This window comes from Eriocheir sinensis, chromosome 37 (assembly GCF_024679095.1).
Source record: "Eriocheir sinensis breed Jianghai 21 chromosome 37, ASM2467909v1, whole genome shotgun sequence".
In the NCBI taxonomy this organism is placed as follows: domain Eukaryota; kingdom Metazoa; phylum Arthropoda; class Malacostraca; order Decapoda; family Varunidae; genus Eriocheir; species Eriocheir sinensis.
The window spans coordinates 4,395,177-4,410,111 of NC_066545.1; the positions used below are offsets into that span (position 1 = coordinate 4,395,177).

Genomic DNA, 14,935 nt, shown 5'->3' on the forward strand with positions numbered 1-14,935 from the left:
GCGAGGCCGAAAAGATGAATTCTCTCTCTCTCTCTCTCTCTCTCTCTCTCTCTCTCTCTCTCTCTCTCTCTCTCTCTCTCTCTCTCTCTCTCTCTCTCTCTCTCTCTCTCTCTCTCGCCTACGTGTTTGGCAGGTGTGTGGCGACCGACTCCCTCCCTCGGGGCCTGTGTGTGTGTGTGTGTGTGTGTGTGTGTGTGTGTGTGTGTGTGTGTGTGTGTGTGTGTTTGCACGCGAGGAAAATCAAACGTTGCGCGCATCACTAAACAGACAGACAGACACTCACAAATGTATGTATGCGTGCGTGCGTGCGTACATATACTGGCACAGAAAAACACACAAAAAAATGCACACAAGCACACATGTTAAAAAGATATATGCACACAGTTTGACGAGAAAGTAACACACACACACACACACACACACACACACACACACACACACACACACACACACACACACACACGACTCCTACATCCCTCTAACGTCACTAAACCAATACCTCGATATATAAACAGTTTAGCACAGAGATAAAACAACAGCTGAAAATACGCCGCACTACGGACAACATTCAACAGAAAAAAAGGTCAACAAAATCTATGCATCTCCCAATAAAGAAAAACCACGCAGTCACTTTTTTTTTCATTCGCTGTGTAAAAGGAGACACTGAATAACAATAAAAAAAAAAAAACAATAACTGCGGCAACAAAATCTATACATCTCCCGAAAAAAGAAATGATGGGATTATATTTTCCCCCCATTCGCTGCAGTGTGTATCAAGGAGACACTGCATAAAAAACACAATAAACTGCAGTGCAACAAAATGACATCTTGCGACATTACCTGGATCACATCTCTCCGGTCCTTTTACTTTCCCTTCCACGGACATCTCTTTTTCACCTCTATTTTTTCCCCCTAATACGGATGCTCCCGCCCCCTCCCCACCCCCACCCCCTCCGGTAACCTTTATATATGCATTGCCTCTTTGTATGGCTAGTGAAACAAACTCATAAGGAGGGCACTATATGTATCAAACCTCTACAACATCTCTCATGCCTCCACATTTCACCTTTCCTTTTATATTCGCTTCCACGGACATCTCTCTATAGTCTATACCTTTTCTTTCGCCTAATATGGATGGTGCCCGGTAACCTTTACACTGCATTGCCCTTTTCTATGTACACCGAAAAAGCTTATAAGGAGGGCACTATAAAACCTTTGCAGCCTTGAATGATCATGATGCGAGTAGGTATTTATTTAGTTTAGTTGCCTTAGTGATTAAAATATATTAGCGGCGAGTAAAGATAAGTTGGGAGTGGGTAATTTTCCTTGTTGGTTTGTGAGTTTACCACGGTGAGAGAGTAAGGGGGAATGATAGGTATTACGGAGGGAAGGGGAGGAAAGGAAACGGAGGAACGAATGAAAGGAAGCGAGAAGGAAGGAAAAGAAGTTAAGCATTAAGGACGGAAAGGAGGGAGGAAGAAAGACGAGTAGAAATAAGGAATAAAGAAGATAGTTATTACAGATAAAGGGAAGAGAGGCGGATAGGAAACGAAAAGGGAGGGAAAGAAGATAGATATTATGGAAGGGGAGGAGAGAGGAAAAGATAGATGGAGGAAAGGACGAAGATAAGTGGAGGAAAGATGAAAGATAAACCTCTGCAGCTCTGAAAGATGCGAGTGAGTATAGTTTACCTGCCATGGCGAAAAAAATACATCAGTGGCGAGTAGAGATAAGTTAGGTGTGGGAAATTATTTTTGTTTGTTTGTTTGTTTGTTTATCACGGTGAAAGGGCTAAGAAGGTCATTATAATACCTGTGCAGCCTTGAAAGATGAGTATATAGTTTACCTGTCATGGCGAGAAAAATACATCAGTGGCGGGTAAAGATAAGTTAGATGTAATGTTTTTTTGTTTGTCTGTTTGTTTATCACGGTGAAAGGGTTAAGAAGGTCATTACAATACCTGTGCAGCCTTGAAAGATGCGAGTGTGTATAGTTTACCTGCCATAGCGAGTTGACCATGTTTGAAGGGTGAAAAAATGAGTTGGTGTATATAATTGCTAATGGTTGTGGTAAAGTTTGAGGCATACGCTATAGCTGCGCGTGGCCTCGGTGCTCATCTCCGTCACATTGGGCTGGGTAGTTTTTTTTTTTTTCTAACACGGTGAAAGTTGATGTATGTCCTTGCTAATGTGTGTGGGTAATGTTTTTTTGTGTGTTTGTTTGTTTGTTTATCTCGGTGAAATGTTAAGGTCACTATAATACCCTTGCAGTCCTGAATGAGGCGTGTTTGATCTCCCATGGCAAGGAAAACATGTAAGTGGGGAGTAAGGATGTCTTTGTATATACTCGGTAATACGTGGGAGTAATGTTTGCCCTTCCTTAAATTTGTTCTTCGCATTCACTGGCACGGATGGAATAATGGCAAAATTGGACAGTCATCTCGACACAAGTCTGGCGAGTAATATTTTTTTTTATTATTGTTGTTCTTGTTCTTATTCATATTTATTCCAACCGAAGGGGCAATGTTGAAACTGCGAGTCGATTCATTTTAACATAATTATAATCTTTGATGAGTAGACTTTTTGTGTCTGGTATATCATAAAAATGTAAGCATTAGCATCTGGGAGGTCAAATTACCAACTCTTGATGACATCTTTATGTGCACCTCCAGGCAGTACACACACACACACACACACACACACACACACACACACACACACACACACACACACACACACACACACACACACGGTGGCTAGCGCGCTCGCCTAACAACTGAAAGGTCCCGGGTTCGATTCCTAGGCGGACTGAGACGGATGGGATGTCTCCTAAATCCGTGTCCCTTGTCCACCCAGCATGCAGTGAATGGGTACTGGATGTCAGTCGCGGGTTGTGTCCCGCTTATTGGTTGTGTGTGGGCGTGAGGTTTCAATCGTGGAGCTCCAAACTCATTCGGGGGGAAGTACTGGCTGACAACCGCGAGTCTATGAAGTGGTCGGACCGCGGTGAATGACGCACACACGGCTTTCGACGCTCCTTTCTCGGCGTGGCAACGTTTCCCTGCGTCATTATTTGCAAAGTAGTCACCATGGCAGCAGGGAGTGGGTGGATGCCTGCGTACTGCTGGGGCTTTGTTTTCTGCCTCTGAGATGTGATGTTTGGAAGCAGTGTCGTGATGCCTAATGTAACCACTCTTCAGGGCCACTCGCTCCTCTGCATGACCCTCTGCCTCCTTTATAAACACTCTGCTCACTTATTCTGTCTCCTATACAACACTCTGCTCACTTATTCTGTCTCCTATACAACACTTTGCTCACTTATTCTGTCTCCTATACAACACTCTGCTCACTTATTCTGTCTCCTATACAACACTCTGCTCACTTATTCTGTCTCCTATACAACACTTTGCGTACTTATTCGTTTAGCAGTAAAGGTGTATCGCCCGCCTCTTCCCATTTTTCTTCTGTATAGATAGGTATTATTTTTTTCCCCCACCAAAGCAAACCACCTCTTCACATTATTCCATTATGGATACTTATTAGCGATCCTGCCCCCCCCGGAAGTAAACCTCACATTGAACAACAGCATACGCGAAACCAACAACACTATCCGCCGTCACAAGTTCGATAACACTCACAATACCGCGCAGTACATGTGAGTTTCTGTTGCAACTAAAAAAAGAAGAAAAAAAATCAGTTATATTATTTTATGGGGGCTTTGGCCATCCTCGTCGTCCCCGTCAGCTGTTACCATTTTTTTATAGTGCAGTACAAGACAAAGACCTTTCCCAATACTCTTTACCCGGATCTGTCTGGGGTTATACAGTACTCAGGAGGAGATCACGGCACCTCTCCATGCGGTATTGGTCTCTCTTCAGGACGCTCATTACTACTTATTTTATTAGGGCAGTGCTTTTATAGGAGCAATAAAGCAGGGTCTGTTTGTTTGTTTGTTTTGTCTTGCCCTTAAGTTGCTTTCTTTACTGTAAAAAAAAAAAAAAAATCCATTCTGCTCAGCTTGATCCTCGAATTTTCTCTCTCCACCTGGTACTCCGTCGGGCTTGACTTTAATTCGCTTCTTATACATTTTAAAGGTTGCTATTCTGTTACTTGACTATCTACCTGCTATGAGATCAGCGCATGATATGACCTGCCCAATCCATTTCTTATCGCCATCATAATATTTCAAACATTTGTTCCCTAATGACCGTATTGTTTAACCTTTAGAAAAAGTCATATTGCAAAATTTAGATTGCATAAATAATTCGTAAATATTTATGTATACACATGAACCTGACAGTCTCTTTCATTGATGGATGGAGATAGATTGATAGATAGATAAATAGATAGACAGCTAGATAGATAGAAAAATAAATAGAAAGATGGCTATAGATAGAGATAGATAGATAGATAGCAAGGAAAAAAAATGATGTGTGTGTGTGTGTGTGTGTGTGTGTGTGTGTGTGTGCGTGCGTGCAGCTGAACATACACATAGACACATAAGTAATTACTAAAATACCACCTGCGAACCTCAGACCATATCTCTCTCTCTCTCTCTCTCTCTCTCTCTCTCTCTCTCTCTCTCTCTCTCTCTCTCTCTCTCTCTCTCTCTCTCTCTCTCTCTCTCTCTCAAGTTATTCATATTTTCATTGTTTTGGCAGCCTAATATACACTTTCTATTTACAAAGAGAGAGAGAGAGAGAGAGAGAGAGAGTGTTAGGGCGTTATCAAGAAAACGAAGCCGAGAAGTATTAGCAGATGTGTGTGTGTGTGTGTGTGTGTGTGTGTGTGACTGAATAAAGGAAGATAATAACAATGACAAGAACAATAGTTAAGCGGCTAATTGCATATGTATGGAGTCTCATGTCGCGGTATTATGCAAATGACTTACTTCCTTTCTTGCATGCATATTTTTCCGTTAATTATGTTTGTCTTCCTGTAGCTAATCCTCCTCCTCCTCCTCCTCCTTCTTTGACTCGCCCTTCTCCTTTTCCTCCATGTCTTTCTCCCTCTTGCAATTACATTATCTCTCTCTCTCTCTCTCTCTCTCTCTCTCTCTCTCTCTCTCTCTCTCTCTCTCTCTCTCTCTCTCTCTCTCTCTCTCTCTCTCTCTCTCTCTCTCTCTCTCTCTCTCTCTCCCTACACAACTCCTTCACTCCCTCTCCACCTATTTCTTCCTCTACTACAATTATCCCACTCTATCACCCCTGCTCTCCCTCTCCCTCCACTCACCCCCACACTTCACCACTCCGCCCCTCACTCCGTCCCTCATTGCAGGCAAGACGCGCACTAAGGACAAGTATCGCGTGGTGTACAGTGACCACCAGCGGCTGGAGCTGGAGAAGGAGTTCCACTACTCCCGCTACATCACCATCAGGAGGAAGAGTGAGCTCGCCTCCATGCTGGGCCTCTCCGAGCGGCAGGTGAGCGCCAGGTGGACGGGGTAACCGGGGGACGGGGGGGAGAGGGAGGGAGGGGCTGAGGGAGAGGGGAATAGAGAAGAGAGAAAGAGAGACACATGGAATTAAAAGAGAGTATATAAAAGGAAGGGAAATGAAGGAGAGGAAGGGGTAGGAAAGGAGACATTTGGAGTAAGAAGAGAGGGAAAGAGAAAGGGAAGTGTAGGAAAAGAGAGGGGAGGGAAAGGGAGGGAATGGGACTGAGAGGGATAGGGAGAGAGGGGAGAAGAGAGATAGGGCAGGGAAATGTGAGGGAGAAGGTACAAAGAGAAGGGTTGGGAGACAGGAGTAAGAATAAGGGAGAGAAAGAAGGGGAATGGGGAAGGTAGAAGGGACGGAAACAGGGGATGCGAGAGAGAGGGTGAGGAGGAGGGAGAAAAGGAGGCAGAAACGGTAAGAATAAAGGAGAAGAAGATTAAGGAAATGAGAAGGAGAGGGATGGAGTGAGATTGAGAGGGGACAGGAAGAGAGGAAGGGGAGAGATGAGGCAGAGGGGGGGAGGGTGAGGAAAAGGAAGGAAATGGAGGGAGTGGGATTGAGAGTGACAGGGAGAGAGGAGGGAAAGACAGGACACGGGGAATTGAGGGAGAAGGTATGAGAAGGTTTAGGAGACATGAGGTAAAAAGTTATATAAGAGGAGGAAGGGGAAAGGGAGGGAATGGGAGTTATGGGACCATGTCAAGATATATACTATTCTTCCTCTTCCTCCTCCTCTCACTCCCCACTCCCTTAACAGGCCAATATACGCCCCATCCTTCCTCTTCCTCTACTGTACCCCCTGTCACGCCTCCCTCTCCCTTACCAGACCAAGATATACCCCATCCTTCCTCTTCCTCTACTGTACCCCCTGTCACGCCTCCCTCTCCCTTAACAGACCAAGATATATCCCATCCTTCCTCTTCCTCTACTGTACCCCCTGTCACGCCTCCCTCTCCCTTAACAGACCAAGATATACCCCATCCTTCCTCTTCCTCTACTGTACCCCCCCCACGCCTCCCTCTCCTTTACCAGACCAAGATATACCCCATCCTTCCTCTTCCTCTACTGTACCCCCTGTCACGCCTCCCTCTCCCTTAACAGACCAAGATATACCCCATCCTTCCTCTTCCTCTACTATACCCCCCAAGCCTCCCTCTCCCTTAGCAGACCAATATATATTCCATCCTTCCTCTTCCATCTCCTCTCCTAAGCCCCTCTTACTTACAGGCTAATATAAACCCCAACTTCTCTTCTTCCTTCTCCTCCTTCTCCTCTCCCTCCCGCTGACTCCCCTCTCCCCCTGCAGGTCAAGATATGGTTCCAGAACAGACGGGCGAAGGAGAGGAAGCAGATGAAGAAACGGGACGAGCTACACAACAAGGAGAAGCTGGAGGCGGGGGGCGGCGGGGGCGTGGTGGGGGTTGGGGGAGGGGTCGGGGGCATGCAGCAGTACCACCCCCCCTCCGTCACGCCCATCCCCCCGCCCATGCACCCCCATGTCACCTCCGCCCACCACCACCACCACCATCACCACCACCACCCGCTGCAGGCCGGCAAACCGCTTATTATGGATATTAAACCTCCACTTGGGATGGACTAATCTTGCACTTATTAGTATTGTTACACTTATAGTTCACTTATCCTCCCCCCCTACCTTCCCCTCCCTCAAGCTGCTCAGTACACTTCATTCCCACCCCTCCACGTCCTCTTCTACTTTTCCCACTTCAGTCACTTCTTCTCTCCTCCCTGCCTTCCCCACCTGTACATTAGTTTGTCTCTTTCCAGTATTTCATTACACTTCTAACTATGTACACTTCAGTTTCTCCTTTTCTTCCCTCTAGTAGCCTACACTTCAGTCACTTCTTCCTTCTCTCCTCCCTGTCTTCCCCACCTGTACATTACTTTTTGTCTCTTTCTAGTATTTCATTACACTTCTAACTACACTTCAGTTCCTCCCTTCCTTCCCTCTAGTAGCCTACACTTCAGTCACTTCTTTCAGTACACTTCAGTCACTGTTTCCTGTCTTGCTTCTTCCCCCACCCGTCCATTATACTGTTTGTCTCCTTCTGGTATTTGATTACACTTTTAACTACACTTCATTATGCTCTTTTCCTTCCACCTGTGCACTTCAGTCACTTCTTTCAGTATAATTCAACCACGTTTTCCTTACTTCCTTTCGTCCTTCCTTCCTCTTCACTGTTAATCTCCTCCCAGTACTTGAATACACTTAAATATAACTCCAACTATACTTCTACTTTTCTCCCACCATTACACTTTCTACACCCACCAGTACACTTTGTTCATTCCCCAAATACACTTCAGGTTCCTCTCTTCTTTCAGTACACTTTTCACACCTTCCCATTGTACTTCTTTCACCCTAACTACATTTCAATCCCCCATTTTCATCCAGTACACCCTTTACACCCACTACATGCATTTTCTCGGTACACTTCGCAGTCTACCACTCTTTCGTTGCACACTCTCCCACACACTATTCTCTCTCAGACCCTTCTCACTTAATAGCCATACAGCCCCCCTCCCACTGCCATGACCCCCTTTCACAATCCCATACAGACCTCTCTCACTTCTACCTATACCGTCCCCTCCCATTTACTCCCATACATTCCCCTCTCACTTATTTCTATATCAGTCCCCTCTCACTGCCATGATTCCCTCTCACAATCCCATACAGACCTCTCTCATTTCTACCTATACCGTCCCCTCCCATTTACTCCCATACAGTCCCCACTCACACAATCCCATACATTCCCCTCTCACTTATTTCTATATCAGTCCCCTCTCACTACATGTCCCTCACCTCCCACTCACTACAAAAACTTCTATGCTCACACAAAACTCCCTCTCAAAAAAAAAAAAAAAATAAAATAAAAAAATCCCCCCCCCCCCATTTCACAGCCCATCTTGCTCTGCCCTGCCCTGGCCAACCTATAGCCGCGTTACTTCTCTTCCTCCTCCTCCTCCTCTTACCTGTGACTAGATCCAATGTCCAGGTGCCCACGTTCATGATACCTGTGTGGAGTGGTGCCCAGAGTGGTGACAAGTGCTGTGTGGGTTAGACGGCGACTGGAAAGAGAAAAAAAAGAAGAAAAGGAGGATTATAAAAAGGGTATCTGTGAAGAGCAGTGGTGGTGGTGGTGGTGCCTGTGTGTGTGTGTGTGTGTGTGTGTGTGTGTGTGTGTGTGTGTGTGTGTGTAAGGAGGTGATTAGTGGTCCTCGAAATCTCTGGAACCTGTGGGGCAGAAACCGCAGTGTACATTTGCCTGTAGAAAGAAAGAACCGTGACTATGGAACACTGGTGCTTCTGGTGACCTATGGAAGGGATAAAGACCTTTCGAGAACCTGAAAAGAGGCTACTGGTGCATGCTTCTCGTGGTGTCTGTGGAGTAAGGGCTTGGTAACCTGTGGAAACCTAGTGAGAGAGAGAGAGGATTGTGTGACCACTGCCTGTGTGCCTGTGTCCAGTGGTGCTTCTGTGGACCTGTGTGGAAAGGGACTGGTATAACCTGGTATATACCTGGTATAATTAACTGTGGACGGAGAAAGGGAGTGAAAGTAGTGAAGAAATGAAGAAAGGAAGAAAAGACAGAAAAAAGGAGTAAAGAAAGTAATGAAGAAAGAAAAGACAAAAAGAGAAAAAGACAGAAAAGGAGGTGATGAGAGAAAAAAGGAGTGTGAAAAAGTGAAGAAAGAGCAAATGAAAAAGACAATCGGACTGATGGAAGGAAAGATAAAGGAAATTAAAAAAAGGAAAACAGACACGTACACACGACACACAGAATGGTAAACCAATATAAACCAAGGGTTTCATCAACAAGAAAGTGTCAGTGGGAAACAAGAGGCAAAGCGAATATATGCGACGTCACAAGAACAGGAAGAGCAAACCGTAGCGCCAACTAGACAAAGAATTACCTGTACTGTTGTCACTACAGGTAAGTCTCGAGTAACCTTACGTGCCGAGAGGACCGAGGCTGAGCTGGTAGTTACCTGTGGAAATGTGATGCGCCTCAGGGTCGTTGTTAGAGATGGACTTTCGAGGCTTTAGCACAGAATCTTTTCAAGAATCAATTTGCACTATTTTAGACGATTGTTTTTTTTTTTTAATTACCCAGATGGTTGAATATATTGTTATAGTCTAAATAAATAAATGAATAATTATTGGGAAGCATGGCCCCAAACCCATTAAATAATATATAGAATAGTGATAAAATAAAAGATAAAACTCGCGTCTTCGGCGTTTGAGATTCTACATAACTCTGGGTTAAACCTCCAAAGTGCTGAATGTCTGGCAACGGCCCCGGTGCACCTTGAGGTATCAGCAGCAACACTTGTAAAGTTTGAGCTTGACGGTGTCCGGAGAATGAGGAAGGGAAAGAAAAAGGGAGTGAGGGCCAGTGAAGAGCCACACACCAGCATCAGACGATTGGGCTGTGGAGTGTTGGGCAAGTTAGCTGTGTACGGATAGGCAGTTCAAGGAGGGAGAACGTGTAAAGCGAAGTGGACCAGAGAAAAGTGGAGAGAGAGGAGAAAAGAGAGTGGGGAGAAGAGCTGTGCACAGAAAGGCAGTTCATGTAGGGATGCAGACTGTGGTGTGAGGTGGACCATGTGTGAAATGACCCCACCAACCACCAGAACGAAACTTTGTAACTTGTATAGACAACAAAAATCGTACTGCCTCTGAAAAGAAAACAAAATCAGTATGGCTGCGTCACCTTTGGAATAAACTCTGCACCATGAATACTAAATATCAAACTCTGGCACCACCTATGGAAACAAAGACAGTTATTGACGAAGATGTTCCATATACCAAACGAAATACCTCTATGCACCTTTACCAAGCACCTGTAAACATGAAGTGTAAATCAAGTAATATAGAGGTGAGGGAAGGATATTATGTATGTGTAGGGAGTGAGCACCGGTGGATACGCTGCTCAGGCTGGCACCTTTGTAAGGGAACCAGTGACGTTGGCATCTTAGTTATGGAAAGGGTTCTGTTGACACCTGTTCACGCAATGGAAAGGGCTGTGTGTGTTACCTGTGGAAGACTACCTGCCCTGTGTTGCTGAAAAGCCGTCACCACCTGTATTGTGTTGTAATAAAGTGGTACATGCACTGAACGACGTCTGTGTTGTGTGTGTGTGTGTGTGTGTGTGTGTGTGTGTGTGTGTGTGTGTGACCTTAATCAACTGCCATCTTCAAGGAAACAAAGGAATGAGAATGGAAAACAAATAAGCAAACAAGCTGACTACTCTTCTGTCCGTCACACATAATTATAATCACTACTATTTACTTTATTTTTTATTTTTAGGAAGATGGCTGACACGAGATTATCAAACACAGGGTCACGTCAGGTTAATGTCAGGTCACGCACAGATTTACGCTCTAACACAAACCTAGCCAAGCTTAACAGTAGCACCTACACGTCAGGTCAGGCAAAGTAAAGCTGTCGAGAGGAAGTCAAGGTAGGTAAAGTTTCATACTCTGTTCACATTAACACTGAAAACAAGCCCCGCCCAAGCCCGCCCAGCAACCACTCATAAGACTTCCCCTTTCCCGTATCAACCAATCACATGCAGCCTGAGTTAGAGAGGGGGCGTGGCTTGCTGGTGGACTGGCCAATGATATACACATATTGGGAGAAGGGGAGGGGCTAATTGTTTACGATGCTAGTGTGAACAGAATATAGCTTTGGTCATGCAACCTTGTCACCCTACCAGCTACCACACCTCTCCCTCACCCCTTCCTTCCCATTCCTCCTGCACAGCCCAACTCCCCCCTCCCTTCATATGCCTCTACCCCCCCCCCCTTCCTGACTCAGTTGCCATGGTGACGAAACAACACAGGAAGGGTGGAAGGAAGACGAGCCAAGAAGAGGTAGAGGAATTAAGAAACTGAGTTGAGGAAGAAAGAAGGATGGGAATGAATATGAAAGAAGGGAGACTGCGGGAAGGCGTATGAGGAAAGAAGGGTGAGTGAACGTGAGGGGAAGGAGGAGGGTGAAGGGATTTATTTACTTTTTCAACAGTAAAGGAAACAGCTCAAGGCCAATAAGCAAAAAACAAACAACAACAAAAAAAGCCCGCCAATCGCTGCTCCTACAAAAGCAAATAGGAGCGGAATGGAAGAAAGGAAGAACGAAAGAGGGAAGGGAAGAGAGGAAAGGGAAGTATGTAGGGAAGAGAGGAAAGGGAAGTATGTAGGAAATGAGGGAAAGTAAACGGATAGGCCCGAGAAGAAAGAGGAGGAGATTAAAAAGAAAAAGAAGAGAATCTATGTAAGGCGATGGAACCTAAGAATGCGAGAAGAAGAAACATAAGACAACGGAGGATATAAGAGCTGTAGCCAAGATAAAAAACAAATGAATGGGAAGGAAAAGAGGTGATACACATGGAAGAGGCAAGTGTGAGGAAAAGAAGAAGAAAAAAGGTAACCTGAAGTGAGGAAGGGGAAGGGGTGTGGTATAGAGGGAGGGGGGGGGGGGGGAGTTTGTGTTCTCAACTTCTCACCAACAGACTCGCAGCACACGGGGAAAGGTTGCACTGTGTTTCGTCTAAGTTGACATTTAAACTTTCCGTTATTTATTATTATTATTATGGGAGGATGAGGAGAAGGAGGTGGTGGGGGTGGGGGTGATGAAGAAGCAAGAGGAGAATGATTAAGAGGAGTAAGAAGAGGAAAGAGGAAGTATCTCTCCTTCGTGCATGGCAAACTGACTGACTGACTGGCTGTTCGGTGATGTGTCTGTCTGTCTGTCGGGTTCAAGAGTAAGCACACGCTGTTCTTTTGACATTTGTAATTTTGTACGTCAAGTGTAATTAACTGTAAATTAACGACGCACCTGTATTGTTAAAGCTTCCTGTGTGTGTGTGTGTGTGTGTGTGTGTGTAGCCTACAAGTGTACATTTGCTGCAGTAAACATTGTACGATAGCTGAATGCTTTTTTCAATTGCCTCTAAATATATAAAAAAGGGACAATTTACTAGTCATAAAAAAGTGATAATTATATGGTACAATAGCTGCTGTTGAAGTACTCGGTATGTGCATTAAATAATTACTGGTTGTGGTCGGAAGTGACGGTATAATATTCATCCACTTTAACTATTCCATGTTCAAGAGGAAACAAGAAAAAATATTAATAATAGTCGAGGCAACGCATAGCTTATATAATGAATATTTTCCCAAAAATCATTTAATGGAACTGATAACTAGGAGCTGAGTGACTGATCTGTGTGGGCGTGAGGAAGGGGCGTGTGAGGTCACCTTGGTGCTGATGACACACACAAGGAGGAGAGAGTGACAGACATGAAAGCAAGGGTAGCATGGGTAGCTGGCTGATTGACTGGCTGGCTGCCTCCCTTATTAAATGACTGGATAGTTAAAATTGAATAGAAAGTACTCAATAGTTCTTATTAAATTTACGTGCGGATAAAACTACTACTGTACTGGTCCAAAGAGAGTGAATTGAACTGAGTTTTGAATGAGTTTTGAATCAATGAGTGAATGAAAGCTGGAGGTGCTGTTTGAATGAGATTAGAGCAAATTTGTTAAATGCTAGACAAGAAAGCTGGAGGTAATGTTGTAAAATTATTGTTTAAGAGGGTTGATTGAAGTATTTGATTTTCCAATATTCTGCATTTCTTTTCTTTTACAACAAAAGAAGCAACTCAAGGGCAAAAAAAAAATAATGAGAAAAAAAGTTCGCTAACCACTGCCCCTATAAAGAAGAGTTCAAAAGAGTGGCCAAAAGAGAGGTCAATTTCAGGAGGAGAGGTGTCCCAATACTCTCCTCCTGAAAGAGTTCAAGTTGTAGGCAAGAGGAAATACAGACAAAGGAAGATGGTTCCAGAGTTTACCAGTGTAAGGGATGAAAGAATGAAAATGCTGTTTAATTCTTGAATAAGAGCTTTGGATAGTATAGGAATGAGCTAGAGTAGAAAGTTGAGTGCAGTAGGGATGTGGGAGGGGGGGAGGCATGTAGTTAGCAAATTCAGAAAAGCAGTCAACATGAAAATATTGATTAAAGATTGAAGAATAGGCAACATGGTGGTAGAATTTAAGAGGCAGACTGTGAGTAAGAGGAGGGGAGTTGATGAGACAAAGAGCCTTTGACTCTACTCTATCCAAGAGAGCTGTGTGTGTGGAGCCCCCCCACATGAGATGCATACTCCATTATGAGGACGGACAAGGCCCCCGTATAAGAATAGCATCTGTGATGGGGAAAAGAACTGGTGGAGACGATACAGCATGCCCAACCTCGAGGAAGCTGATTTAGTAAAAGAGTGGACATGAGTTGAGCATAACAAAAACTTGGTTTAGCCTTGAGGTGAGCAAATGGGAGAACAAGGTGACAGAAATTAAACCTTACCATAGATTTAATATTTCTTTGTTTTATGATTTTTTTGTGTGTGTGAATGTGTGTGTGTGTGCGTGTGTGTGTGTGTGTGTGTGTGTGTGTGTGTGTGTGTGTGTGTGTGTGTGTGTGTGTGTTTGTTCCCATTTTTTATCATCACCCCATCTCTTAAATCACACATGTACAAGGTTGCTAAAAACACAACACACTTCCCGTTTAAACCTTTAAGACTGATATTATTACTTCTCTGATACATTTGCAAATATGGACTATGCTTTGCAAGGCACTTCACTAAACTTTAAAAGGCACTTAGCATACACACACACACACACATACACACACACACTCCAGTTCTTTCAAGTGCACTTCTTCCACTTAAAACACCTTTCCTTCCTCTCTTCATTTACATTTTTCCTTTCTTTCTCATGCCCTTCGTTCCCTTTATTCATTCCCCCTTTCTGAAGCTTCCTAACCCCTGACTTCAGCGGGTCACTGTTCTTTCACAATCTTTTCACAGAGCTTGAATGAATACAAACTAAAACACTCTTAATTAGAAAGCAATATGTAGTAATAGTCATACCCTGCCCTAAGTCATTACGTAATTGGTTCAAAAAGCTGTGACGTAACCCATTTTTTGACATAAACTGGACTTATATAATGCCTTAAAAATACCTTAAAATGACTAAAACGCTGTAAACAGTGTACAACTAGTGTGTATGGCGCATACACATTACCACTCCTCACTGTCTGGGCTTCCTGCTAATTGAGTATTTGTCACTCAAAAGTGGCAGTATGGACAGGAAGCCAGCAAGCGTACACTGACAAACACTGACAATGGCACTGCTCATCAGTGAAATTCATAGACTAGTCTCCTTGATGAGATTTGTTGGCATGCATCGATGGTAGTGGTAGCGTGCACTGGGCTTTACGTACTACGATGTACGACAACAAACATCTTACAAATTGGGTAAACAACACGAAGAACAATATAACTCTCATTATGACATGGTGCGTATATAAACTAACATGGTACATATAAGTGTATGGTATATATGGTGTGGTATATATCACACTATGGTGCTGGTCCAGACCGAGTCTTTGTCTTGGTGATCAGTCGTATGCCAAGACTC

At 44.2% G+C, this 14,935-nt stretch overlaps 1 protein-coding gene across 3 annotated transcripts in view; it reads left to right on the forward strand.

The window, feature by feature from the left end:
- The window catches only part of LOC127008092 (homeobox protein CDX-1-like), a 61,163-nt gene extending 53,009 nt beyond the window's left edge, over positions 1-8,154 (forward strand). For all 3 annotated transcript variants that reach the window (XM_050879666.1, XM_050879665.1, XM_050879667.1), the window contains 2 exons: positions 5,277-5,422; positions 6,744-8,154. In XM_050879666.1, coding sequence (XP_050735623.1) covers positions 5,277-5,422; positions 6,744-7,037 — 440 coding nt within the window. In that variant the 3' untranslated portion in view covers positions 7,038-8,154. The remainder of the gene's footprint in view (positions 1-5,276; positions 5,423-6,743) is intronic.
- Positions 8,155-14,935: the final 6,781 nt, after the last annotated feature.